The 27,831-nt window shown below is 40.8% G+C and overlaps 2 protein-coding genes across 10 annotated transcripts in view; one reads left to right on the forward strand and one right to left on the reverse strand.

Moving 5' to 3' along the window:
- The window catches only part of APH1B (aph-1 homolog B, gamma-secretase subunit), a 174,486-nt gene that overhangs the window by 9,452 nt on the left and 137,203 nt on the right, over positions 1 to 27,831 (forward strand). The window contains exons 3-8 of one of the 5 annotated variants that reach the window (XR_013997824.1): positions 2,048 to 2,118; positions 2,893 to 3,015; positions 10,217 to 10,344; positions 10,989 to 11,182; positions 21,557 to 21,671; positions 26,672 to 27,478. Coding sequence is in view for 4 of the 5 variants with exons in the window: in XM_081123266.1 (XP_080979392.1) it covers positions 2,048 to 2,118; positions 2,893 to 3,015; positions 10,217 to 10,344; positions 10,989 to 11,156 (490 nt within the window). In the remaining variant the exon portion in view is untranslated. Of the gene's footprint in view, positions 1 to 2,047; positions 2,119 to 2,892; positions 3,016 to 10,216; positions 10,345 to 10,988; positions 11,183 to 19,771; positions 19,840 to 21,553; positions 21,672 to 26,671; positions 27,479 to 27,831 lie in introns of those variants that run through there. The other 4 variants (XM_081123266.1, XM_081123265.1, XM_081123268.1 and 1 more) reach the window with 4 other exon arrangements.
- CA12 (carbonic anhydrase 12) overlaps positions 24,947 to 27,831 on the reverse strand; it is a 54,050-nt gene continuing 51,165 nt past the window's right edge. For 3 of the 5 annotated variants that reach the window (XM_081123218.1, XM_081123219.1, XM_081123216.1), the window contains one exon: positions 24,947 to 27,308. Coding sequence is in view for 4 of the 5 variants with exons in the window: in XM_081123219.1 (XP_080979345.1) it covers positions 27,233 to 27,308 (76 nt within the window). In the remaining variant the exon portion in view is untranslated. The remainder of the gene's footprint in view (positions 27,309 to 27,831) is intronic. The other 2 variants (XM_081123220.1, XM_081123217.1) reach the window with 1 other exon arrangement.

Genomic DNA, 27,831 nt, shown 5'->3' on the forward strand with positions numbered 1-27,831 from the left:
GTGTTTCCTGCAGTGGAGGTTTTCTGGCGATAAATTCCCTCAGCCTCTGCGTGTCTGGGGATGTCTTTATTTCTCCTTTGTATTTAAAGGATAACTTTGCTGGATATATTATCCTTGGCTGGTAATTTCTCTCTTTCAGTTGTTTGAATATTTGATTCCACTCTCTCCAGACTTACAGAATTTCTGCTGAGAAGTCCGATGATAATCTGATGGGTTTCCCATGTAGGTCACTTCCTTCTTTTCCCTGGCTGCTTTGAGAATTTTTTCTTTTTCATTAATTTTTGACAGTTTTAATACAATGTGCCTTGGAGAGGGCCTCTTTGGATTGAGGTAACTAGGTATTCTGTCTCCTTGGATCTGAGGATCTAGCTCTTTCCATAGGTTTGGGAAGTTCTCATCCACTATTTGTTTGAATAGGCTCTCCATTCCCTTCTCTCTCTTCTTCTGCTACTGTGCCTATTATCCTTATATTGATTTTTATGATGGAGTAAGATAGTTCTCATAGAGCTCTTTCATTTTTATTTTTTTTTTCTGTGCTCAGATCCCTCTCTTCTCTCTGTATCATTTCTAGATTCCTATCTTTGATATCACTAATTCTTTCCTCCATCTGGTCAGCTCTATTTCCTATGCTCAGTAGTTCACTCCTAATCTCCTTAATTGAATGCTTCATTTCCAGGATTTCTGTTTGGTTCTTTTTTTTAAAGTTTCAATCTCTTTGGTAAAGTACTCATTTTGTTTTCTGAGTACATTAAGTTGCCTGTCTGTATTTTCTTGCATCTCGTTGAGTATTTTGAGAACTGCAATCTTGAATTCTCTGTCATTTATATCACATATTTCCATGTGTTTCAGTTTGGTTTCTAGAGATTTTTCATTTCTTTCTGAGCTGCCTTGCTACCATTGTTATTCATGGTATTTGCTGGTCTTCTCTGTCTAGGCATCTATATATTATTGGCTCTTCTCTAGCAGCTTTCTACAAAGAGGCCTTTCTACTATTTACCAGTAGGTGGCACTGAATCACAAGACTTTTACCTCTGTAAAATCCTACAGCTGACCACCACTGCAGTAAAGCCAAGCTGCTTGGGGGTGAGGTTTGTTTTGTCCTCTCAGCAACTCCAGACCTCTGCAGGGGTTCCCCTTACCACACATGCCCCAACTGGGGATCAGTCACAGAGGGAAACAGTGATTCTGCTGCAGTAGTTCTTGGTTTGCTGATAATGTGCTCCTCAACCTGATACCGAGGGCAGTGGGAGGTGAGTTTGGAGAGCCCAAGGGCTCTATGGCTCCATTTCTTTGTCTACAACACCGACCGCTCAACAGTGGATAGCCGTGGCAGAACCCCCCACACTGTGTCCTTGCCCAAGTGCTGTGTCCTTGCCCAGATATCTTGGCTGGCTCAGCCAAAGCTCCCACTGCTCACTCTTGTAGGAGTGCTCACCAACACTCTCTGTTCCTCCTAGCTGGGAAGGAAGCACCTGCTACTGCTGACTTCTTCCCCTCTCTTGGCTGAGCCTTCCTCAAACTCCCCGCTGCAGGGCTGCATCCGTGGCCATCTGAGCTCTCCTCCCTTCTCACCTCCCCATTTGTTTCCATTTGCCTAGATGCTTCAATGCATGGGTCTCTCAGGCAAGCCTCTATATTGAGTAGAGAACCCTTTGTTGAGTTATAGTTGATCAGTTTGTTAAAGTTTCAGGGGGAGAGACCAATGTGATCTCCCACACCACCATTCCTGTGTCTGCCATAAGATATTGAACTAAGTATTTACTAATCTCAGAAAGTAGTCAGAAGTATTGCTTTTTTTCTGATGGCTTGTTTACTTATATTTTTCTCTTTTTATGTGAAAGCCAGATAAAAGGCAAAAGTGGGCTGGAAATTTTGGTTGATTTTAGGTAATTGAAAATTTGCTGGGTTTTTGTTTAAATGGATTTTAGATTTAAGTATAACGTTATCAGAAGCCTCAGTATGTATCTGGATTTTGAAGTATCTCATATATTTTCCTGATGTACTACTTTTCCTTTAAAAAAAAATTATCTGTGTGGTTTTATCTTAGAAAAGCCAGTGAGGGTTTGAAGACTATAAACCCAGATGAACCAGCACCTTCTATGCTACTGCTGGCCTATGGTAAGTTAGAATTGCATGGTGTCACTAAAAAAAAATTCAAATTTTGCATAAAAGCCATTTTTATCTTTTGTATCTTTGTAGATCTAGTATTTTATTTCTGTCTGGTGTATTGGTGTATATTGCTTATTTTTCTAGCTTTTCAGGGCCCTTATGTAAAGGGAAGTGATTGCAGGTGACACTTACCTGTGTGTCCATTAAATATTAGTCAGGTTTGAAAGTTAGGTTTTTAACACTCTAGCTAACTAACAACTTCTAAGTTAGGTTACTGTTACCTTCTCCAGGTGGTTACCAGGACTTTGGCTGTACTAGGAGGACTCTTTATATTACTACGGTTAATACCTCTGCATATTTTTCTTTCAGAATTGTGTTGTAAAGATTGGATCTGGGTCTATTAAGTTAAATCACCCAGTTTGGGGCAAGTCACCCTTTAGTGCGGTTCCCAGTTCTAAGCCATCAAACTTAATTCTGCATACTCTGTTATCATAAACTAAAGCCAGAGCTTCAGCATCGTACCCTTCTCTATCTCACCTACTGCTTCTGTGCCTATTGAGAGCTTTTCCATGTCTCTGGTACATTCCACTATTCATTTCCTTTCCTCTTCTCACTCGATTCATCATTTAGCCAAGCACCTGCCTTTTCTGAGCCAGCATTCCACTGTTTTTCCAATAGCATGTATACCCTTTCCCCTTCAACAAAATAATATTTCCTTGGAAATTTGATTTGAAGATAAATCATAGCATGAAGGAGTTTAATAGTGTTTTTCTTCCTCTTTAGTTTCTGGCCTGGGCTTTGGAATCATGAGTGGAGTATTTTCCTTTGTAAACACCCTGTCTGACTCCTTGGGGCCAGGCACAGTGGGCATTCATGGAGACTCTCCCCAGTTCTTCCTATATTCAGGTATGTGCCTGGTAGCTGTGAATATTTAGACTTCTGGTCTAAATGATCATTCCTGGCTTAGGAATTCAAATGAATAGAAATTTGTGTTATATTTTCTAAGGGCAATATACTGTTAGATACCACAAAGTAAAGGACCTATGAAAATAAAAAGAAATTTAGGGTAGCATTTAGCTTGTGTAAAGTTTATTTTATTTTTATTTTATTACTCTAACAATGTTGCTGTATATTGGATATATCACAAGTGAATTTTTATAGGCTCTGTGCTCTTTTTTATTAGTTTATACTTATCTTCAGTATAAGCCCTAATCCTTAATTAATTTGTTATCTTAGCCCCTTTTTGGGATAGGTAGCATAATTTAATCTCGAAATTTGAGAGAGAAAAAATGGTTCTTATTTAATGTGAAGTAGTCATATATCTAAAAATGTATACTTAAACATACATGTATCATGTAAAGAATAACAGCCCATCTTCCCCTTTCCTTAAGAACTAGACCGTTAGCAGGAACTTAGAGCTCCTCGTTCCTCATCATGCCCCCTCATGGGTAACCGCTGTCCTGATTTTGAATTATTCATTTCCTAGTTTAATCGGGTTTGAAAGTTAGGTTTCTCACATGTATACATGTTTGGTTTTGAAACTAAAACATGAAAGTTTTACCTTCATGTATGTATCTGAAAGAAAAATAATATTTAGTTTTTCTGCTTTTGAACATTTAAAAATAAATCATACTATATTCTTTAAAAAGATAAAATGAAACGAAAGAATGGTAATAGATGAGTTGACCTTTTTAATCCAAAGATGCAGTATAAAAAGACCAACTCATTTCAAAGTGCTTTTTTATCCACAAGATAAAAATTGTCATCATGATACAGTGATCAGGCATTTGAGAGTTGGTAATGGACATAATTAACATAAGATTTCTCCTAAATTTCACAAGAAGAACCTTTTTAAAGTACTTTTGAAAAACCACACTTTATGTTTTGGTTTTTACAAGTTATATCATTGAAATAAGTGACCCCACTCACATATTTTTAAAATTAAATCATTATGTCTACACGGAAGTAATTTCTATCCTCAAAGAACTTACCCATTAGTAGGGGGAATAAGACAAAAAAAAGTGAGTAAACATCTCAAAACATCTAATACCAGAAAAGATAAAGAGGTATGACCAAATTAAAACATAGTGCTGCAGAAGTTTAGAGACATTCTGCACTTTGTGGTGACCCCCAAACCCACTGGACAGTTGTTCACCATTTCAGTTCGGGCCTTGGCATCTCCTGTCTAGCTTACTATCGTCAACTCCCAGCTGGTTAGTCCTCCCTCAGCACACTTTCCGTGTGAATCCAGCATGTGTGCAGGTACCACACTAATCTTCCCTATACAGAAATGTGTAATCCTTTCCAAGGTCTACAGAATAAAGCCAAGGCCCTTTACCTCTGGCTACAAGTTAGAGGACAGGAAAGTGTATTAATGGGTCATATTTACTTAGTGGTGCTTCCAAAATAGCAAATTATCTTTTTAAAAAAACATTCCATAATTAGAGTATTTTTTTTAATGATTATAGTACTGTCAGTTTTTAGAACAAAAGTAATATTAATAGCTAAAGTCTGTTAGAGTCCAATACAAACGAACAAAACATAATCAGGAGGGGGCATTACTGCTACAGTTTCTATATTTTCTTAAATTGGCCTGTTTTACTGCTACATCGTCAACGTTGTTTTGGTTCTGAAAGTAGTGTTCTCCTGGAACTTATTTTTTGCCAGCTTCTTTCACTAGATGGTGCTAATTCACTTAGTGAGTGAGGAGGCTGCTTTCCTAGGACTAGCTTTCAGTGACTCTGTTGGAAGAAAGTAAAAGAAACACCTGCTAGCAATTTGAGGACTGTATTTGTAATTTCTATAAATTCACGAGAAACTGTAAAGGAAAGGAAATATTTTAATGTCTAAGTTAGGAAGCCAGGCTGACCACTTGTGAATGCGTACTTATAGAGTGAAAGAACAGCTGCTACTGTATCGGGTGCAAGAGTTTCTTGTTTATTATAACATTCTTCTTTGGAGCATAAATTTTGAATTATACATTTAAGAAATTAATTTTTATTGCATTTAAAAATAACCCCTAATTTGTATATATTTGTGTTTGTTACTTATAGTTGCTGTTGTTACCATTTATTTAGGCATGAGCTCATTTTTAATTTTTCTGTTAAATCTGTAAGTTTATATGTTAGTTTAACATTCCATTATAAATGCCTGTGTAATCAAAATAATTAAGGAATACGGGGGTCATTAATTAGTATATCTAGTTAGTGTAAGATATATATTATATGATTCCCATATGTACATGGGTTTTCATGCTATAGGTAGGTATAGTTTGTAACTAACAAATATATGTATAAGTTCTTTTTTATTTGTAATTGTGTAGTAGGCTAGCATTAACTTTTATTAGAATCATTACTGTTTCTTGGTAATGCAATAAAGGGGCAAAAGAATGGGAATTGGTGTCCTTAGTTCAGGTCTTATCCTGGCTCATTAATTTAGTATTTTGAACAAAACCATTTGATCATTTAACCACTCATTTCACAAATAATCATTAAGCACTTTTAGTCAATAGGAGTTATACCAAGCTATGAAAATACAGCCCAGTAAATGTTTATACCTTCTACTTATAGTAGCTAATTATAATAAAGTGTAATGAACACTGTACTGAGGAATAACCATGAGCACACAGAACCCAAGCTCTAACCCCTGCTCAGATGGTACTGTACTTCTCCTTTGTGGTACTTACTGCAGTTGTATTAATTGGTCAACTGTGTATTTGTTTACATCTTTCCAACCAAATGCTAAGGACTGTCTGTCTTGTTCATTGCAATATCCCCCAGCACCTTGTGGAATATTTGGTTTTTAGATGGACCCATAAATATTTATTTTAAAAAATGAAAGCTAGGCACAGCTTATGGAGGAAGTACTATTTGAGTAGAGAATTAATGGATGAATACATTCATGCACCGGGGAATATGTTCTGAGAAATGTGTCGCTAGGCAGTTTTGTCCTTGTGCGAACATCACGGACTGTACTTACACAAACCTAGATGGTATAGCCTGCTACACACCTAGGCTATGTGGTATAGCCTATTGCTCTCAGGCGATAAGCCAGTATAGCATGTCACTGTACAAAACAAGATGAGATTAAATCTAAGCACAAGAGAAAATGATGCAATCAGGAGGTGCTGTAAACATTAGAGATATGAGGCTACTGCTGGCATAACACCACACAGAAAGATCACTAAGCCTTTCTCCAGGAGAAATCAATATGGTCAGACCACATATGGAGTATTGTGTGCATTGTGATCTAACAAGAATACTGAAGAACTAAAACTGGTGTAGAACATTGTCAGTATGGTGAAAGACCTAGAAGCTGTGTCCTATGGCGTATGATTGAAGGAAGGAGGAATATTGAGCTTGAAGAAAAATGAAAGTATGAGGAATGTGGGAGATTCCATTTTTGTCCCAATTTGTCATTTTTCTGTAATAGAATTATACATTCACATTCTTGCCTGGCCTCATGGTGGCCAGAATGCACTTCCCTGCCCCTGACTTTGAGCTCACTCATGTGACTTGAATTGGCTAATTAGTGGATGTGATGTAAGAGGCTTAAAAAGCACTTGTATGATTGGCCTACCCTCTTGGGCGCTGGTCATGTGCCATGAGAACATGCCCCATGTAGTCAGTGTTCACATAATCTGGACCCCAAAATGAACGTGTATAGAGCAGACGTGGGCCCAGCATGCAGTGAGGAGCCAAACCCAGCAGCCTGCAGCAGAGCTGCCCAGCTGAGTCCAGCCTCAGAGCACAGTCAACTTTAGACCAGTGAGTGTGAGAGTAAATCCTTGCTGTTGTAACCTAGTGAGGTTTTTTTTTCATTTATTCACTTTCTTTCACAACGTTTTAAAGTATAATTTCTACAATGTGGCAGTTTATTAACTGTTTATATTTTTATTTTATTTTTTACTTGAGTTTATTGGGGTAACATTGGTTCACAAAACCATTCAGGTTTCAAGTATACAACTCAACCAAACATCATCTGCACACTGCACAGTGTGCCCATCACCCAAAGCAAAGTCTCTTTCAGTCCCCATTTATCCTTACTTTGCCCACCTCCACCTACCTTCAACCCCCTTTCCCTCTGGCTATTACTTTGCAGAGCCTTGACACCCCAGTCCCTTCTCTTACTTGGAAAAAGAAGCCAGAAGTCTGTTGTTAAACATCCTCTCTATTGCTGCCGCCACCCAGCAGCAGCCCTTAGCTCTCTCTGGCATGGTTAGAGATACTCCAAAGTCGTCAGAGAAAACCAGAAGATAGCAGTTTCTGTGCTGGCAGGATCCAGTAGTGGGATTAGTTGCTATCTGAGGCTGTTGACTTTGCAAGGACAGAAAAATAGAAATCAGGAATGAGAGGGGGGGAGACGGACAAATGTGAAAATGAAGATATTTGTGAATGTGTGCTAGAGTATTTGGAGTATATTGAGAAAAGACAAAAGAACCAAACAGTTAAATGTGGCCTCTTAAAGATAACACTGAAACATCTTGCTTAGAAATAGGTTAGATTGAAACATTTTGTACCAAGAGAATTTGATTTAAAAAATTATCAGAAAAGGAAGCCCATTATTGAACTAGACAGCTACAGTTTCACACATATAATACTTAATAGAATTGTTCATCTTCCTGATTAATGTTTCAAAGCATTACAGATTATGGAAGCTTCTTTCATTAATCTGGGTTATAAACTAATTTTGATAATCTTATGGTTAACTTAGAGAAGTTTTTTTCTACTTTTTAAAATATTAGAACAAAACAAATTTTAGGGTTAGAGTCATTGAAGAACTTTTAGAACTTTGTATTTAGGAACATGAAATGAGAAAGGTTTTGTAATTAAAAGATAGTACCCTATAGATACTATTAGCAAATCTTCATTTCTAGTTGGAGTTCATTCCATTTACTAGGAGCTTAGATATCCAGGTCTTGGTTTCTGTTGGACCTCTGACCAGTTGCAGAGAAAATAAACAATAAACCCCCAGTATTCTAAATAGCACATTGTAATAGTAAAGACTTATGATGACCATAAAGTCAACCAGAAACTAGTGCTAGCTGAGTAAATAAGCAGTCAAGTAGAAATGCACAGTGTTTGAATAACTGTCCAAGAGGCCCGTTTAGATATTGTGTTAATAAGACAGCACACTGAAAAGGTGGGGCAGAGTCCAGGACACTGTGTTTTGTGCACTATGATACCCCCGGTGCCTGGCACAGACAGCATAGACATAGACTTGACTTTGGAGACAGGGTCAATCCATCAAAGGTATTTCTTAGCAGGAAAGGGCCTTGCAAACAGGAATGTGGACTTAGAATTTGGAAGAAAGATCAGGGCTAATGCTATCTTGAGGATCCTTGTCTGAAACTCACAGAGCAATGCTCCTTTGGATGAGAGCGTTTTCCAAGTAGCTGAACTCCAGGATTTGGGAACATGATTGGCTGGTTTCAGTGTTCATGGTAACACATGGACAGAAGGGCAAACATAAGGTGACAAATGAGTGACCCACTTATGGTGTCGTTGCTCTCTCTTTCCACTTGACATCTAGGTTTTAGAAAAACCTTAGAGTGTGAACATTTGTGCCTGTGTAGATTGTAGTTTCTACCCTGTCTTTTCTGACATAAACTTAACTCCTGAGTATCTTCAGTGGTCTCAGCTCTACACCATCATATCACCACACATCTATCTTCAGGGCAGCTTCCCTTTCCAGGATCATCACTGGGATTAAAATACATCATTTTAGTTTAGTCTACCATTGTCCCCAAGTTAAAAAAAAAAAATCCCTCTTCTACTTTAAAGTATTTACCATCATTTATGGAAAGGATGGCATGCTGTCACTAGATGTAACAACTTGTTTTTCTCCAACCACAGCTGTTATGTCTTTTTAATATGATTTTGTGAGGTTTTGACTTTGTATAAGTGAAATAATAGTCATTTTTCCACAATATGTATTTTTCCTCCATTCAGCATTATATTTTTGAGATTTATATTGTAGATCATACAGTATTCCTTGTGTGAGTACACTACACTCTTTGTATTCTGGTGATGATGGACATTCTCTGTTATTACAAATAGTGCTGATATAAATAGTCATATATATGTATCTCCTTGTGCAAATATGGGGGTTTCTCTAGAGCAGTTGATCTCAAACTTGACTGCATCAGAATCAACTGGAGGGCTGTTTAAATAGATTGCTGGGCTCATTGTGTCTGATTCTGGAAGTTTGGGGTGGGTCCCAAGAATTTGCATTTCTAACAAGTTCTAACAAGTGATTTATTGATTCAAGAACTAACTGCTTTAGAGCAGAGATCTAGCTGCGGAATTGCTGGGGTGAAATTGGGTATGCAAATTTTTAACTTTAGTGGGTAATGCTAGGTTGTTTACCTACCAGCAGTGTGAAAGAAAAGCATCAGACTTGAGTTTTTGCCAGACTGGCAGGTGTTAATGGTATCTTATTACATGGCCAAAAAAGGGAAATCTGTATGCCTTCTTTTTCACATTAAAACTTTCAGAATATGTGGAACTTCACCATTTTAAATAAAGAATGTTATCGGGGACACACACACACATATGCAGTATTCCACAGGAAAAGCTGTGTGTGCTAATCAGATTCAATTTCAGTTGCTTAAGAAGAATCTTAGATAATTATTGCAATATTTAATATTTTTATTCTTCCATTTGGCCTTTACAAAAATCCAAGGAGAAATTTCACTTTAGTGAAAAGACTTGTTTAAACTGAAGATATTTCTTTTAATTGAGAAAAGTCTGTCTTAATTAGTGCAGAAGACTAATTTAGAAAAAGCTGATTAAATACCACAATAGTTGTATTGCATTCCTCAGAGAACCTTCTTGAAAGCCAGATTCCAGTTGACCTTTTACCAGGTTCACATTCTAGAGAAGCTGTGCAGAGCTGATCCCTGGCTCAGAAACATTGCTTTCCAAGCTACCATTTGAGCGGGGGTGGGGGGGTGGGGGGGGGGGTGTCACGGTCCTGCTGTCAGGTGGCAGTTCAGCGCTTTCAGTGGTGTGGCACCCCCAGAGCCTGTGTTCCATGCCCAGGTGGTCATTGGGCTTTGGTGTTTGCTGTTCGAATGACTGGGCACTAATGGATGCCTGTCTTTCAGCTTTCATGACGCTGGTGATCATATTGCTACACATGTTCTGGGGCATTGTATTTTTTGATGGCTGTGAGAAGAAAAAGTGGTACCCCCTTTTTGCAGTTCTTCTGACCCACCTGCTGGTGTCAGCCCTGGTGAGTATTGCCACTGTGCTGAAACTTGTTAGAGCTCAAGTCCACATGTCTACAGTGGTAGATTCCACTCTAAATGAAATACATGCTCATGGGGAAATGAGGGGGAATTCAGAAAGGTTCTTTAAAAGAATGGATGAATGATAGATAAATCATTGAAGTCTTACTACAGAAAGGCAACTCTTAATTTGTTGGTTGTTCTCATTAAAGATTTTTCCTAATCTTTCTTTTTCAGAGGTACATTCAAGCCTGAAATAGTCTTCAGTTATGCTTTGTCGTGTAACATGTCTTAAACAGTTTCCACGTTCTTATAAATCTTTTTCATATATATAAAGTTTATTGGCTTTATATCATTATATAAACATTGTATTATAGAGTGCTTAACTGACTGATCCCTTCTGTTTCTACTTTTGGTTATTATAATGCATTTGAATCAGCAAAGCTCAGATCCATGGGTTAGGGTCTGTTGACTAGGTTGGTCTGTGTGTCTTTGTGGTTCTGGTGCCCCTTACAACACGACACACATGGAATCTGGTGAAACATGCCCAGCCATTAAAAGTATTTCATAGTTCCCTTTATCTTTGGTTACTCCACATGTTTAATAAGCTAGCTGTTATTACCCAAGCCGATTTGTTTTTCCTTTGCAGACCTTCATTAGTCCTCATTATGGAATAAGTCTGGTGTCAGCAAGTACGGTCATGGTGCTCATGGGCACCTGGGCATTCTTTGTTGCCGGAGGCAGCCGCCGAAGCCTGAAGCTGTGCCTGCTCTGCCAAGACAAGGACTTCCTCCTTTTCAACCAGCGCTCCAGATAACCCCCGAGAACCAGCACTCTTGAACAGTAAGCTGCGTCTTTAGAGGAAGCACAATGGTGCCTTTTTCTAAAAATTCCTCTTCCTGGTGGAATTCAGTAAGAAACAAAACTAGATATGATGTGGCTTTTACACAGTAGCTCTCCAGAAGGGAGCGCATCCTGGCTTCACATGAGAATCACCTGGCGGGGACACAGAAAATCCTGGTTTCTGGGCTTCCCCCTCCAGGTTTAATTGGTCTGGGCATTTGGGCATTTTTAAAAGCTTCCTAGATGACTCTGATGTGCAGCAGGTTGAGAACTATCAGTGTCCAAATAGGAATTTGCTGAGACCACCATCAGTGAGTAAGGACCAGATGTTCAGCTGTCTCCTGACTCACCTGTGCTGAAATGTCAAATCCTGTGACCTCTTCCAGTTCTGAGGTCACAAAAGGCTGTGCGCTGTTTTCATGACTTCACGAGCACCCTGTATTTTGAGAACATGGTAAGCTGTGCTTCCAAATGCAATAATAAACTGCACTGACTTACCTTGATAATTTAGCCAAAGCAAGCTATTGACTAGCAAGCTGTATTTGTCCATTTTTTCCATTCTAGATTTTGCTTCCTGAGGCATTACATTGTTTTTGAGCATAGATTCAGTTTCTTTAACTAAAAACCAATTATTTTCTGACTTCCTTGCGAAGTATTATAAAACCAAGAATGTTTATGCAATTCTATTAAGTCTTTCCTGAGTTTAAGGCTTTTTATGGGCTCTGCTGGACAGCTGACTGCTGGTTGCTGGGCCAGTTGCAGTGAATCCCATTGTTCCACCTCTGAGCAGCACGGCAGGCTGCTGAGTGACGGGCCTTGCGACAGGCTTCACTGGAGCTGGGGGAAGTGTATGAGGAAAACAAACCAAAAGGGTGGTGTGGACACTTAATTTGCTCCTGTGGCACTAACCAGCACTTCCCCCGGAATGGTGTAGTGTAAAATCGGAAATATGTTTTCAACTGCCAAATCCATGCTTTTACGTAATCTATCTAGTCTGTAGATATGGTAAACATCTCTGAGTTTTGGTAGCAGATACATCATTCCTTTTATAGGAATATCCAAGGTGTTTGTTCAGCTTTTAAACAACCCTTTTGATTTTCTTTATAAAGAAGAAATGCCCGTGAATTGTGCCTTTACTCACTAGAAATCGTTCCTAGTTGGTGGCTTTGAGAAAACTGATGGTGTGAAATGGAAAATTCCTACACACTAAAGTGATAACCTCAGTGAGTCCCATATGTGCAGCAGAATGTCCCGGTGAACCAGGAGCAGCAATGGCAGGGCTCACCAGTGACATGACATGGAAGAATTGGACAAACTATAATGGAACATGGAAACGTGGCTGGTGTTTTGGGCTAGACACTGATCATTCCAAGGACCAGAACCTTACCCTTGAACTAGACCTTTCTCAGTGGACTCCCTCCTCTATTTAAATTACTAGAATTTCTCAATCTAGGGTTCAAGAGCAGTTGTGTTTCTAGCAAGGCTATAAATAGTCTCATAAGCAATTACAGTTGTTCCCCTAAAGTCTACTTCAGTACTAATATCAATGCTTATGCTGGAGTTTTCATTTTTCCACCTTTATAGAAGATTTTCCTTAGATCAGAAGAGTCATAGGAAATCCCAAGAACATGGAGACTAAACAGTGAAATTTACTGTGCAGAGCTGAGGGGAACAGGATGCCCATTGAACTGGGCTTTATTCCTGTTGGAACATGGCATTTTTGATTAACAGAATAAGAAAAATACACAATTGGTTATTACTATTGACTTATAAATCTCTTAAATGGATAGTCTGATAAAATATTTGCTGATCTGTAAAATGTAGAAAAATCCAAGAATATTAATATTACTCATACTTGAGCTCTGAGGATGTCCTCTTTGCATTGATAGTTTAATATTAAGTAAAGAAGCTGAGATATTATAAAATCTCACTTATAAAAACTTCTCAGGCAAAAAGAAAATTTTCTTTGATGGCAAGACTGTTGTCTTAGTTCAGGAAGTTATTTAATAATCCTTGACTACCTATGAATGAAGGAACTTTGTAATCCCAATTTCTCATAGAATGTGAGCATTGCCATAGTTAGCTTAGGCACTGTTGCTGCAAATAGCCTCATAGCCTCTCTTTGCCTGATGCCAAGGAAGCCCAGAGGGAGCACAGTCTTCCTCTGTTGCTGTATATATATATAGAGATGCAGTTTTTAAAAATTTGTTATCTATAACGAGCTTTCTGGACCCTGATAGTATCTGGAGAGGGGGTGGTGATGTATGTTCTCCACACAGAGCTTTCTCAGTTTGGAGGGAAATGTAGGCATAGTCAAGTTGACCTTGGAATGTGAATAGTGTTGCAGCTCTTGAATATGTTGCTATGTGGATAGTAGAGTTTGATTTTGTTGCTCTCTAATACATTTGCATTTATTTTTAATTCATTTGAATTAGTAGTATTAACTGGAGAAGTATTGTTACCTCGATCCTGGCGTGCCTAACTGGCAGGATAGCCTCTTTTCATGCATCTTAATGAAAACATGGCTGAAAAGAATAAATGGTGATATCTGCACACTGCACAGAAAATGGCTTTTGTCCCCATTGTTAATATCTTTATTCTCAAGCACATTTCAGTGTTTGCTGAGAGTGTCAGATTCACTAAAAGATGCTAGGTGTTATGAATAGAGTTGATAGCGCTCTTAAGTACTTGAAAATGCTAGCTTTTTGTTGGCTAAGTTTTCCTGGCCCCACCATTCCTAACTCTAGGTAGACAGAGTAGATGTCACAACAAAACAATCTTAAGTGCTTTGCTTAGAGCACTTTGTTTATGATTGCAATGTTTACATTTCTCATTTTATAAAAGGCTTTTTACTTCACTTTAGTAAATTTTAGTGTTTAGAGAGGTGGGCATTATCTCTATGTACAATATGTTTCATTTACTATGTTATACTCTTGTCATATATACTTGCAATATGGGACCTTGCAGTCGATACACAATGCAATAGACTCTTTTCAGACCTGTATTTTTCAGTGAACAATAAAGATTGTTTGGCACTACTCATTTTCCAGGGTTTCTCTTTTTTGGCATAATGTATCCTTCAGTATCTGTTATTGCAGTTTTTAAAACTTGGCTGTACATTCTGTTGTTTATGACGGGTCAGCTCTGTCTTCTTTCAAAGATAAATCTTTGTTATCTGATCTATAATCATAAGGCCGATTTCATTTCTGCGTGTTAAGAAACAGTCTGGTGCACAGAAGTTCCCTGAGATGTCTTAAACCAAGCAGAGGAGAATCCTCAAAGATCCTGGAACCTCACCTTGAAAAATCTAATTGTAAAACAGTGAATTTATAAAATACCATACACTTGTGGCTATAGATGGGAGTTGATTGACAAGGAAAGTACAGTTTAGTTTCTTCCCAGTGACCCTGAGTAGCCTATGGAGTCCTTTTTCTTCTTGGTGAGGAGACTTTGCAGCTAAGAGGTTGAGCTTGGCCTTTGCCATCAGAAAGGCCACATAGAGATTATTGTGGCCTGAAACTCAGAACCATGAGATGCCTGTTCACTCTGGTTTGAAATGAGTCTGCTCCAGGTTTATGTTGACTGTGTTATTAGATGAACTATCCTCAGGGACCAAGGGCTCTTTGCTCCTAACTTGTAAGCCAGAGGGAGAGGTGTGCATTCCTCAGGTGTCAGCCCAGATTCGTGTATAATTTTGTTAGCACTTCCACACTGAAATTGCGGCTCTAGTTTGTTATTCCTTTGGTGTTTAGTTGGAACAGGGATTTCCCTGTGACCAGCCTCAACACATGAGAAACCTCCAATGGAAAGAAGTATCTGTTTTACTTTCACCACATTGAAAATGTTGAATGGAAGGCACTACTCAACTGGAATATGGTCTCAGTCTCAGTAAAGAATTGGGGGTTTGACACACTCTAAGGTGACCATAATAGACTACAAACCCTGAGCAGGTCCTAGCTCCAAGGCTCAGTAACTTTAGGCGGTACTTGTTTCAGTGTGGATGATGTAAGCCCTGCTGCTTCCACCAGTAGTAAAACGGTATGTTTTCAGTGCTTGAGCACAATCAGACATGGAGTTTGCATTTTTTATGAGGCTTACCATGCACAAACCTCTATGTGACACACTTTAGAAGGATGGACAAGAAAATAAGGTGGCGGAGATCTTCGTCCTCATGGAACATTTAATCTCACTGCCCAGATTAAAACACATGAGTATTACTTTAAGGCAACTACAAAATGCACTACATATTTTGAAATAATATAGAATAGTTCCAATACATAAGATGATACTTAAGGCCCTGGCTGGGTTGCTCAGTTGGTTCGAGTGTCATCTCCACATGCAAAGGTTTCAGGCTCCATCCCCGGTCAGGGTGCATATAAGAATCAGCCAGTGAATGGGTAAATAAAGGGAACAACAAATCCATGTCTCTCTCCCTCTCCCCCTCCCTCTCCCTCCCCCACCTTCCTTTCTCTCTAAAATCAATTTTTTTTTTTAAAAAAAAGATGATACTTAAAATTTTAGGAGTGGATGAAGGGCACTGGGTAATGGATCTAGATCAAGAGGAAAAGGTGGGGACTGAAGACAACCCTGGGGCACTCCAACTGAGAGGTTGGGAAGGGGAGGGCCCTTGTCACTGAGGAAGGAAGGGAGACCAGGCAGGTGCGGCCTGAGAGCCAGGGGAGAGTGTCGAGTGCTGCTGGAGAATGAGCGAGGTGATGAGTAGGCACTGACGGCTGCTGGTGGAAAGACGGCCTTGCGGGTGCCCGAGGAGAGCAGTGTCGGTGGGGAGAATACCTAACGGAAGTGGCCTGTAGGGACTGGGACGCGGCCTCTGGAGTACAGACGGTCATATAATTAGAGCAGGAAGCTGTGAGAGCCTGAAGACGTGGCGGTCTTCCTCCCTCCCTCCCTCCCTCCTGTGCCGTGGGCTGTAACAGCATGTCTGCATGGAGATGGGAGTGGTTCAGTGGAGAGGGGAAACTGATGATGCAGGAGAGGGGGGAGAGTTGCCAAAGCAAAGTTCCTAAGGAGGGACTAGAGTGGGAAATTTTGAGCATTCAATGCTTATTAGATAAGTAAATATGTTTAACATCAATGACTTAAGCTTCTTAAGAAACTGAAAAAGAGGAGCCAGCTAAAGCTAAAATAAGCAGAAGAAAGGGAGCACTGCAGAGAAGAGCAAACATCAAATAGAAAATCAATAAAACAAAAATCTGGTTCTTTGAGAAAATCAATACGCTTGGTAAAGCTCTGGCCAGAATGATAAGGGAAGCAGAGAGGAGGCACAAATGATGAGTGTCAGGAATGGGAGGAGACATCACTATAGATCCTCCATTACTAAATAAAAAGGGAGGCCCTGGCCCGTGTGGCCCGGTTGGTTGGGCACCCACCGACGCACTGAAAGGTTGACGGTTCGATTCCCGGTCAGGACAGACACTTGGGTGAAATGGACAAATGTCTGTTATGGATATACATGGAAAAATCCTCAACAATATTTTAGCAAATTGAATCCAGTAATTTATATAAAAGGTATAAAACATATGACCAAGTGGAGTTTATCCCAATAATAAGGTTAACATACAAATACCATTCAGTTCATCATATTACCAGACTAAAACAAGAAGACATGATCATGTCAATAGATGCAGGAAAGTTTTTTTAAAAATCTAACACCCATTTTTTATTTAAAAAAACACACATGCAACTCAACAAACTAGGAAAAGAATAAAAAGGAATTTCTCTAACCTGAAAAGGGGACATCTGTGTAAATTCTCAGCTAAAGCCATACTTAAAATGATAAAAGGCTGTATGCTTTCTCCACTAAGATTGGAAACAAGGCAAGGATGTCCACCCACTCTTACCACTTTTATTCAACATTGTACTGGAGGTCCTAGCCACTGCAAAAAGACAAGAAAAAGAAGTCATACAGATTGGAAAGAAAGAAAGAAAGTTCTTTATTTTCAGATGATATGATTGTCAGTGTAGAAAATACTAAGGAAGCTACAAAAAGGAGACTAGAGCTAATTAGTGAATTTAGCTAAGTCATAGGCTTCAAGATCAACATACCAAAATCAATCATGTTTCTCTATACAAGCAGCAAAGAATTAGAAATTGAAATTGATTGGCTCTCTAGAACTAGTTTGCCTCTCAAACTATCTGAAGTGAAGAACTATATTTAAAAAGATTTCTAATCCATCACAGATCAATACTTCTGTAAACCACAACAAAAATGAATTATTTTAAAAATGTGATAAAACAGACATTCAAATTACAAACCCAAAATTGTTGTTATTTGAGTCAACAGATACAAAATTACATTTCAGCCTGGCCAGCATGGCTCAGTAGTTGAGCATCAACTTAGGATCCAGGAGATTGCGGTTCAATTCCCGGTCAGGTCACATGCCTGGGTTGTAGACTCAATCCCCAGTGGTGTCTCACCATTGATGTTTCTATTTCTATCTCTCCCTCTCCCTCTTTCTGAAATCAATAAAGATATATATATATATATTTTAAATTACATTTCAGTAAATAACATCAAAACAAAGAAGCTAAAAGGAAAGAATTACAAAAATGTACATATTTATTGAAAATGTTTATAGGCAATTAATATAGAATCATTATTACACTCAAAAATTTTTTGTTCTATAATATCATGAATGAAAAGATGATTCTCCATATTAATACCTATTTAACACTATGAAAGAATACCCAGCATATCAATATTTAAAATTTTTAATGTGATAAATGAACTTGTGTCCTGTTTTTTTAAGTTACCTAATCTCTAGATGGGTTTGCTAACAATGCTACTTTCAGAGAATAAAGTGTATCTAAAATGTTTCTATGTTTACCCTGTTAGATACCAAAGTATACCATAAATCTATGATAATGGATGTAGATAGAAAGTTCCAGAACAGGCCCATGCATAGATGAGAATCTGGTATATAATAAAATTAGCATTTTAAATCAATGGGAGAAAGGACCAGCTCCTCAATAAATGGACTGTTTGATGGTTTATTTGATTATATTTGGGAGGAAAAAAAGTAAAGCTAGGTCCTTTCCTTACTTTCAGTATAAATCAAAATCTAGACATATTAAAAATTCAGATGCAAAAAATAAAGCCATAAAATAACTAGGGCAATATTAAAATAATTTAATAATCTTATGGTGGAGAGTATTTCTCAGCACTGAGGCTACAAATCACAAAGGGGGAAAAATGGACAGAATGGACTACATAAAATTTAAAACCATATAGCAAAAGATACCCTAAACAAAAGAGACTGGGAGAAATATTTTTGGCACATACTACAAAGAGTTTTCACCTTAAATGTATAAGAAGCTTCTCTAATTAAAAATATGATTTAGTAAAAAAAAATATCTAAGGACATAAATGTTAATTCACAGAAAAAAATGTAGTCAATAAAAATAAGAGAAAATGCGAAATCATTAATAAAAGAGATGCAAAACAAGCGAATAATTTTTAGATTACCAGATTGTCAAAGATGAAAAAGATTGATAATATCAAGGATTGTTAAGCATATGGTGGAAACAGCATGTTGTGAGAAAGCAAATTAGTACAACCCTATGGGTGGTCATTTAGCAAAATCTATTATGTTTATAAAATTTTGAGATGTTCATATTTTGAACCAGCAGTTCCTTTTCTAGGAATTTATCCTATATAAATATATCCAAGCACACAAGGATCTAATAATTGTCTTGCAACTGTAACGAATCTGCAACAAATGCCCGTCAATAGAGCTTTGCCTCAAAGAGCAGAACACTTTACAGCCATTACAAAGAGGGAGGGTATTTGCAGTGTGTTGAAAACAAAAGCAAGGTATAGGCCATTTTCCCATTCAACAAATACTTCTCATGCCAGACACTGTGCTAGATTTTGAGAATACAAGAGTGAAAATAAGATAGGTATGATCCTGGCCCTTATAGAGCACACAATATGTACCCTCTTAGTCCATTTAACTGAAAATTTAAAAATGACTATTGAAATATGCATACACATAAAGTCTGGAAAGAGAAAACTAAATTGTTGGCAATGACTATTTGGGGAGATAGAATTATGGGGGTCTTTTGGCTTTATACATAATTTTTATTTTTTCAACGAGCACATATGATTTATGTAATCAGGCAAAATCGTAATCTAGGCACTTTTATGATTTCTTGTCTTTATTAGAAAGAGTATGTCATTCAGAGCCTTTCACAGTCTGAGCCCAACCACTTTTTGCCACCTCCCACCACGCCCTGTCCTCCCTCCCCATGCATTCTCAAACGCGTCCCTGAGTGTCCGCTTGCAGTGCACAGCGGACTCTCGTGCCTGCACATTTTTGCCTTTGTTCCAAGCAGAAAACATCCTATTCCTCTTTCAAGGTCCTGCTCAAATGTCACTGCGAAGGCTTTCCTGATTAGACTCAGAAAAGCAAGTGGCTTTCTCCATTGTGATTTCTTAGCACATTTTTAAAATCAAATAATTATATACAGTAAAATGCACAGGTTTTAAGCCTATAACTAGATGAGTTTTGGTGAATGTGCACACCTGCGTAAGCACCACATAGATACGGAGCCTTGCCCTTTCCCCAGATGGCTCCCCGCCTCCCGCAGAGGACCGCTGGCTCCAGCTTCTGTCGCCACAGATGCGTTTCGCTTGCTTTGAACTTCGTGTAAGTGGAGTAACACAGAGCACACTCTTCTGTGCCTGACTTCTCTCACCCAACATAGTGTCTCTGTGTCTATCAGTAATTTGCGACTTTTTGCTGCCTAGTTTCCTTCTCATGGCTCCACAACTTGCTTACCAATTCTTTTCAGACTCTCCTGTCTGTCGCAATTCATGGTTCCTGTCTGTCTCCCCAAGCGAGGCCGTGACACCAGTTACCGTTGAACACAGGAGCCCTATCTGAGTCATGGATACATCCCCATCATTCCCTCTGGGCTTAGGACACACGAGTTGTTCATGAAATCTTTGCTTTTGAATAGAGAGGTATGAGGAAGAAAGTCAGTTGGAAACTACTTTGAATGACAGAAGCGAGGTAAAGGAAAATGCCTTTTCTTCTATTCGTGGCACTTCTGACACCAAATGTGCGGGTTTTTCCGCACCGAGCAGTCCTCCGGTTCTCCGTGGACACCAGCTGTGGATGTTCTGCACTTTAACTCAGTCCTGACACCAACTGCCCGAAGTTAGTGCAGACGCCACGAATTAAGGGCTCAATTCCACAAGTCTGTCTCCACTTCTGACACCAATCCCAAGTCTCAGGTTGTCACATGTACTTCTAACAGGCTTCTCTCCCTCCCTCCCTGCAAATGTTTCACATATGCACAGTTTTATTATTATTTAATTTATTGGGGTGACATTTGTTAATAAAAGTATATAGGTTTCAGGGCTACAATTCTGTAACACATCAGCTGTACACTGTATTGTGTGTTCACCACCCCAAGTCAAGCCTCCTTCCCTCACCATTTATCCCCTTTTACCCTGTCCTACCGCCCCCATCCCCATTTCCCTCTGGCAATCACTATACTGTGGTCTGTGTCTGTGAGGTGTTTTTTGTTATCTGGTGGTTGCTTAATCCCTTAATCTGACTAAGCAGCTTTATATTGTGGGTTCCCATGATCCCTTGTCAGGTCTGATAATTTGCCAGAACAGCTCACATTTACTTATATTTACCAGTTTATTATAAAGGATATTACAGAGGACACAAATGAAGAGCCAGATAGAGAGGCACGTAGGTCGAGGTATGGGGAGGGAACGCAGAGCTGCTCTGCCCTCCCAGGCGCACCGCCCTCCCAGCACCTTCTCCTTTTGGAAGCTCTCCAAACCTGTAGTGTAAGGTTTTTATGGAGGTTCCATTGTGTAGGAGTGATTGATTAAATCATTGGTCATTAGTGATTAAACTCAATTCCCAGCCCCTCTTCCCTCCCTGGAGTGGAGGTCAGGGAGTAGGGCTGAAAGCTCCAACCCACTAATCACAGGGTTGGTTCCTCTGGCAAGCAGATCGCCCCCCCCAATACAAGCATCACTTCTTTAGCATGAACTTAGGTATGGCTTTAGGGGCTTATTATAAATAATATTTAGGAGGTCTGTGCCAGGAATTGGGAACCAAATATATATTTCTTAGTATATCACAGAATCACAGGGGATTATTGCATATTTCGCCCAGTGGCTGGGAGGGGACCACACACTCCTCACCATGCATCTCCACAGGAAGGATGTACCATGTTCAGGAAAGATTTTCAGGTGCTCATGTGTTGGGTAGTTGGGAAGGAGAGGAACTAACTAAGACGCATGAGAGCTGTTGGTAGGTGTCTAGGTAGCTTGGAAAACTAGTTCAGCAATGAACTAACTGGCTACGTTACCTGCCTCACCAGCAGAGTCTGCTCCTTCCTGAGAAGCCAGTTCACTCTGCCGTCACCGACACGGACTTGCTGTAGAGGTCTCAGCCTGCCCTTGAACCCACAGGCCCTGTGTGTGTTGTCTTCATTGCAGGTAATTAAAAGTTAATATTTGAAATGAGTGAACTCAGGCAGAAATAATGACTTTGACTTAGAGTACTGAGAGGTCATATCCAGCGAGGTGAATGGAGGTCACGCTCCTTCCTGGGCTCCCCCCGGCAGTGTCTCGTTCTAGGCGGACCAGGAGGAAAAGCTCTGAATGGAAATGCCAGGATGGGCAGGGCGTCATTTGGCTGTGTGGGGGGTTGCTTTTTTACTTTTTTTTTTCTTTGCAGCTTTATTGAGGTATCGTTGATATAAGATACATGGCACATATTTAAAGTGTAAAATGTGAACAGTTTTGACATATGTGGAGAAACCATCAAGATAATAAACGCATCCTCACCTCAACAATTTCTCACACCCCTTTGCAATCCCTGCCTCCCCCACCGCCCCCCACCTCATCCCCAGGCATGCGCCGATCTGCTTCCTGTCACTGTAGCCTAGTTGGCATATTTTGGAATTTTATACAAGTGGAATTATACTGTGTGTGTGTGTGTGTTCCTTCTCTCCAGTCCAGCCCTAGGAAAAGGGAAAGTTCAGTGACTGTCCTTGGGAATTTGTGCTGAATTAAGAGGGAAGAGTAACCTCCCAGGAGCTGAGCTGACTCCTTTGCTTAACCTGCAGTTGTCACTCACTGGTCAGACTTTCCTGAGCAGAGGCCAGGGTGTAATGTTACCCATCAGATCGGAGAGAGGAAGAGGTTGTTGACTTTCCAGAAATCTTTGGCACAGATTCTTTAGTGCCTGTAGCTTGTGGGGTTTTATGAGGTTACGGCGTGATTGAGTAACTTCTATGACAGGAAGGTGTTTCCATGTCAGTGGAGCTGCAGAAGTCGACCCCGTATTGTCACTGAAGATCCTACCACTGCAGGAGCCTTGTGATTTTGACTTAGCCCAGAGCCAGAGCCCCTTGATTAGTTTCCCACTTATAAGATAAGGGCAGTGCTCCCTCTTCCCCTGGGTCGCTGGAGTGAAGGTGCATTGAAACAGTCGAAGGTGTGTAAGTTGGAGGCAATACTGAATGCCTGGGTCACCTACTGTCATAATGATGTGCTCACCTGGTTGCAGTAAATTTTTATGTGGAATTCCATACCACAGAGTACTTTGGCTCTTATCTCTGCCCAGTCATTCAGTAATGAGAAGGCACAGGAGAGGCATGGGGACCCTCCCATGTGGAGCTGTCACACCTCCCCCACACCCTGGGCCGTGCATCCCTTCCAGGCGTTTCCAATGTGGACATGGGTGGTGATGCCAGAACGATGCCCACTGCACAGGTGACACCTCTGCTTCCCTGCCGGTGGCCCCAAGGTCTGGTTTCCTCTTATAAGTGGGTCTTAAGACTCCTCCCCGCACCTCAAAGGAAGGAAGGCAACTTGTTCTAACTGAGGCACGGCTAACAATTCAAAAGTCTCAGGTTTCAGATGCTCATCCCCTTGGGCTTTTTGGCTCCAGAAGAGTGGAGACACTTTGTTAAGACTCTGAGATGGGGGTTGGACCTGGTTGCAGTTAGAACTTAGCCAGGGTCCTGCATCATCGAGGTCCCCTGCAGTTAACCAGGTGACCTTGTGTCTACAGTCCAAGCTCTCCACAAGGCACTGGATGCCCCAGATTGGAGTCACTGCTGAGCGTCTGGACCCCAGGGCATGGCCAAGGGGTGTGGCCAGGGCCGGGAGGGCTGGGGGAGTTCACCTTCCTGAGCCAGGTAAAGAGGTGGGAGGGGACCGGTAGCTGGTCTAAGGTCAGCTGGTCTGTTCGCCTTGGCCTGATTTTCTGCCTTGGCCTGATTTTCCATTTGCTCTCTTATCTACTGCCATCCACATCCACCTCCCTGGATTCCCCTATCCTCTATCTCCCATTGCCCCACCCTCCCCTCCCAAAGCTTTCTGCAAGGGTTTATTTTTGTGTGGAAGTCCTCTAGGTTTAACCGTCTCAAAGGCTGTGTCAAAGGAAAAGGTTAGGGTTCCATATTGCACAGTGGCTGTGGTGGCCCAGGCCACAGGTGGCTACTGAGCACTTGGAGTGTAGTTAGTGAAACTGAGAAACTCAGTTTTTTATTTTATTTTATTTTAATTTTATTTTAACAAGTCTAAATTTAAAAGCTGATAATTGATTCAGTTGTTTGGAAAATTTTTGAGTGTGTTTAGAGCAAGTATGTGAATCTGCTTTTCAACTCTAAATTTTATGAAGTCTAAACATAGATCAAATATTTTTAGTGAAAATTTAGCATCAGAATTGAGATGTGCTAGCAGTGTAAAATACACACCAGATTTCAGACTTACTGTGAAAAAAACAAATGAAAATATTTCATATCAAAATACCGATTACATGTTGAAATTATAGTATTTTGGATCTATTTGGTTACTAAAACATATTAAAATTAATGTCCCTAGTTTCTTCTTTTTTTTTTTTTTTTTGGTGTGGTCCTAGAACTTTAAAATTTCACAGGTCTTACATTCTATTTTATTGTATTTCTGCTGGGCTGTGCACCTAAATTGTCCTTTTAGCTGGGTTTCAATGAGAAGGTAATGGCCAAGCTGAGGAGGACTCGAGTCTCCTTGGCAGCCCATGACTCTGGCTGCCACACTACCTGAGCCTCGCTGCAAGGGAATCTCGAGTCCAGGGAAAGGGGGGAAAGGCTGTGGGTAGAGAAGGGAGATGACTTCTGTTGTACATATCTCCACCTGGGGCAACTAAGGTGAACACCAGAAGCTTTTCTAGATAACTCAAGTAAATAATGATGGTCGCACTTGTAGCCTTTAGGGGACTGGCTCCGCTAGCAAACCAGAATTTGAAATCTGGAGTTGGACAAAAGATGATAGGGAGGGTGATAGCACGTTTTACAAAAAAGATCCAAAATAAGGTAACAGGCAACCAAGAGAGGCTACCAACCTACTAGGTACAATACCTAAAGTTAAGGGACATAGACCCGTTTCCTGTGTTTATGGCACTTTGGTTAAGAACACCTTCCTCTTTTCCACACATCTGTTTAAATCTGACTTATTTTTCAAGGCCCTTTTGCCGATCACTCTAGACTTCTCGGCTCCACTAAGCATGCGGCTGTGTGACCGTGGGCTGCACATATCTCAGGCCTCCATCTGCAGTAAAGTGATTAAGTGCTTTGGTGTGTTTGCCTTTGGAGCCAGGTTCTAAGACCTGGATGCGAACGACATTACTGTTCATTCTGACTGGTTCCTTATCACCACTGACAGGGAACTGCACAGTGCCCTGCCCAGACTAGTGCTTTAACCTCAGCTCAAAAAACTCAGTCTCCTGTGAAAAACTTTTTATTTAAAATTTCTCATATTTACAGTGTGTCTTCATTACAATCATTCTTACAATAAATTCAGAAGTGCTAAACGGACCTTCATCACAGTGACTGGTGGTCCATCCAAGGCACAGGGACAGAGGGGTGTTGCAGACCCCAAGGCCCGCAGGAGGCCCTCAGAGAGCTTAGTGAAATGGGGAGACAATTTAAGGTCTGAACTTGAAATGTGAGTACTAGTCAATGCAGCAAAATCCCAGAGTGTCTATTAAGGAAACAGGTATAGGTTTCTACTATTTTTACCAGATGATACTAAAGAAACCAAACCAAACCAAGGCACTGGTTTCCTTTAGGGGCAACTGGTGTCCGTGGAATGAGTGAAAACCTGAGAAAAGGTTTCCCACTTCTGCAGGGAAGTCGACTATTGATTCTTGGAGCCTTCTGTTTGCTTCCCTGGCTTTGTTTCGTCTCAGCCACGAGGGCTAAGGAACGAGAGCCTGGGCTGTGTGAGGGGGAGAGGGCAAGAACAATCCACTGTTTCACTGCCTACAAAATCTTTTTTTATGAAAGCACTGTGCCAGGTAGTGTTCTCTGTTCTCTCACGAAATTTGTCCACCAAAGGTGTAGAGAGCTTTCTGAGTCAGCCCCACAGCTCTGGGTGGTTCATGTTGACTTCTGACTGGCAGCGTTGGGCCGAGGCCTAGAAAGCATCACCTAGTTCATATCCCGCAGTCACTGGGCTGTCCCTGCTGCCATTTGATCAGCATCAGGTGAGCTAAAGGCAGGATCAGATTCCCCAGGCCCCAGTCAGAAGCCTTGCAAACACCCACATTTCCAAGTCTCCACCAGGTCATTTGCAACTCTGCCTAGCAAACAAGCTACAGAGACATGGGGCTTGCATCACTATGAAGAGCTGTGACAGTAGAGAAAGGCGAAGACTTGTCAGAGTCAGAGGGAGGAGCAGAAGGTAGAGGGGATATGAAGAAATCTGTGCTTCCAGAGGACATTCCATGCTGTCAGAATGAGACTGGGAGTCAAAGCTCTGTGAACCCGGAGGTGCTGACCTGGAGAGGTTGGGGGTGGAGGCTCCTCCTGGGTCCTGGAACTCACTGATCTCCAAGGAGATCTTCCATCAAAGGGGATGGGGAAGGAGTTGGGTCTTCTCAGAAACTGTCTTTGGGACTTGGGGGAAGACCAGAAGGGATCTTTGTAACATTCCTTTAGTTTGGTCCCTAAATACCACACTGCCAGTCCCAGCTCAGATAACTCCCTGCAGTTAGACCTTGAAAATATGTTTTAACTGAGCCATGGCTCGACATCCTCAGTGTCAGAGAGGTAGGTAAGTCCCAATTCCAGGTTGATAGTAGGGACCCCACAAAGGTAGCAGAAATTAAATTTGGGCGAAAGAGACAAAGCTCTTCAATCACTTTGCTTCTGCCTATTTTCTCTAGATTCTCAGAACTCACATCTGCTCTAGCAGAGAGAAAGCAGCAGCACATTTTCAAGGAATAGCCTAATTATTGATAAAATCTATAGAGTATAAACCGTAACTGCCCCCCTGACAGGAGGTTGGGCTTGGGCTTAACAGTCTGTCTTACAGCTTCTGAGACTCTTCCAGATCTTACGTGTCTTCCATTCTCTCTCTACTGTCTAGTCAGAGCCAAAGGACAGGAATTTGAAGATGCCTCTACTATCTTTCTAAGAATATCTCTTGTTTTCTTTTTGTCTCAGATGCCTTGACCCTTCCTGTATCAATGCTTCCCATTTCACCCCCAACTCTCCAAGTTACAAGGTCAGACTAAAGGTTCTATCACAGCAGAAGGAAATCAGAGGAAGAAAAAATAGCCTTCCCTGAGAAAACAGACTCAGGTCTCAAAAGGAAAACCGAAGAGGGGGTGTACATTCTGGTTTGAAAGCTTGGACAAGGAGCAGAATTTCCAGGGCATTGGAAACCACACTTGAGTGAACCCCTGGAGAAGTGTTTTTCAATCAATAACAGCCCCCACCAGGCGACATGGTTTGTGTCCCCAGACTCCAGACCTCTTACTGGTCTCACACAGATGAAGCAGACAGCTCAGAGTTCCTGCCTCCTTGGCGAGCTCTTCCTACCCTCGATCGCACTGGGAGTGGCCGTGGCATCAGAATGGTGGGTCACCCAGCTAGAGGTCTCCAAGGGTCTGGGGTGTTTGCGGGTTGAGCTCCATCGAGCCCTCAGTTATTTCAAGTGTCCAGGGAGCCACAGTGTGTAGCGTCCAAAGCAGTCTTCCTCTGATGTTCCTGGAGTGCCGGGGCCTAGGCGTGGGCCTCGGTCTCCTTCCTGATGGCCGGTTTGTAAATGACTCCTTTATTGGTGCCACCTTTTTTGCTACTGGAACAAGAACACGTGAGTTTTATTAGTCAAGGAGGAGAGAGGGGCAGAGCACAGCCTGACTCAAGCTATGGAATGAGGCAGGTTTTAGGGGTCAGATTCCTCTCTTGGGGACCTTTTCTGTTGGTTTTAGGAGGAAATGGCTGCAAATAAAGCATTAACCAAAGTGGAACCTGTTCATTGTCCAACTGTTCTTTTTTAACACCCGACAATACGAGGCCTGTACTTTGAAGGTCTCATTACCGCCCCTGCTTCAGACCCTTGATTCCATAGCGGGGTTCCTGGCACCTTTTTTCTCATACCAGGAAAAATACATTAGGTTTTAGGAAAAAATCAACATCACCATAAAGACATGAGCAAAGGGCATTATGGCTAATGCGAGTGAAAAACCAAGTCTTCCTTCACTTTCCTCTTTGAATTCGTAACAGACAAATACCATATGATTTCACTTACATGTGGAACCTAAGGAACAAAATAAACAAAATAGATACAGAATCACAGATACAGAGAACAGACTGACAGC

The sequence above is a fragment of the Miniopterus schreibersii genome, assembly GCF_964146895.1.
Source record: "Miniopterus schreibersii genome assembly, chromosome: 1".
NCBI classification, from domain to species: Eukaryota; Metazoa; Chordata; class Mammalia; order Chiroptera; family Miniopteridae; genus Miniopterus; species Miniopterus schreibersii.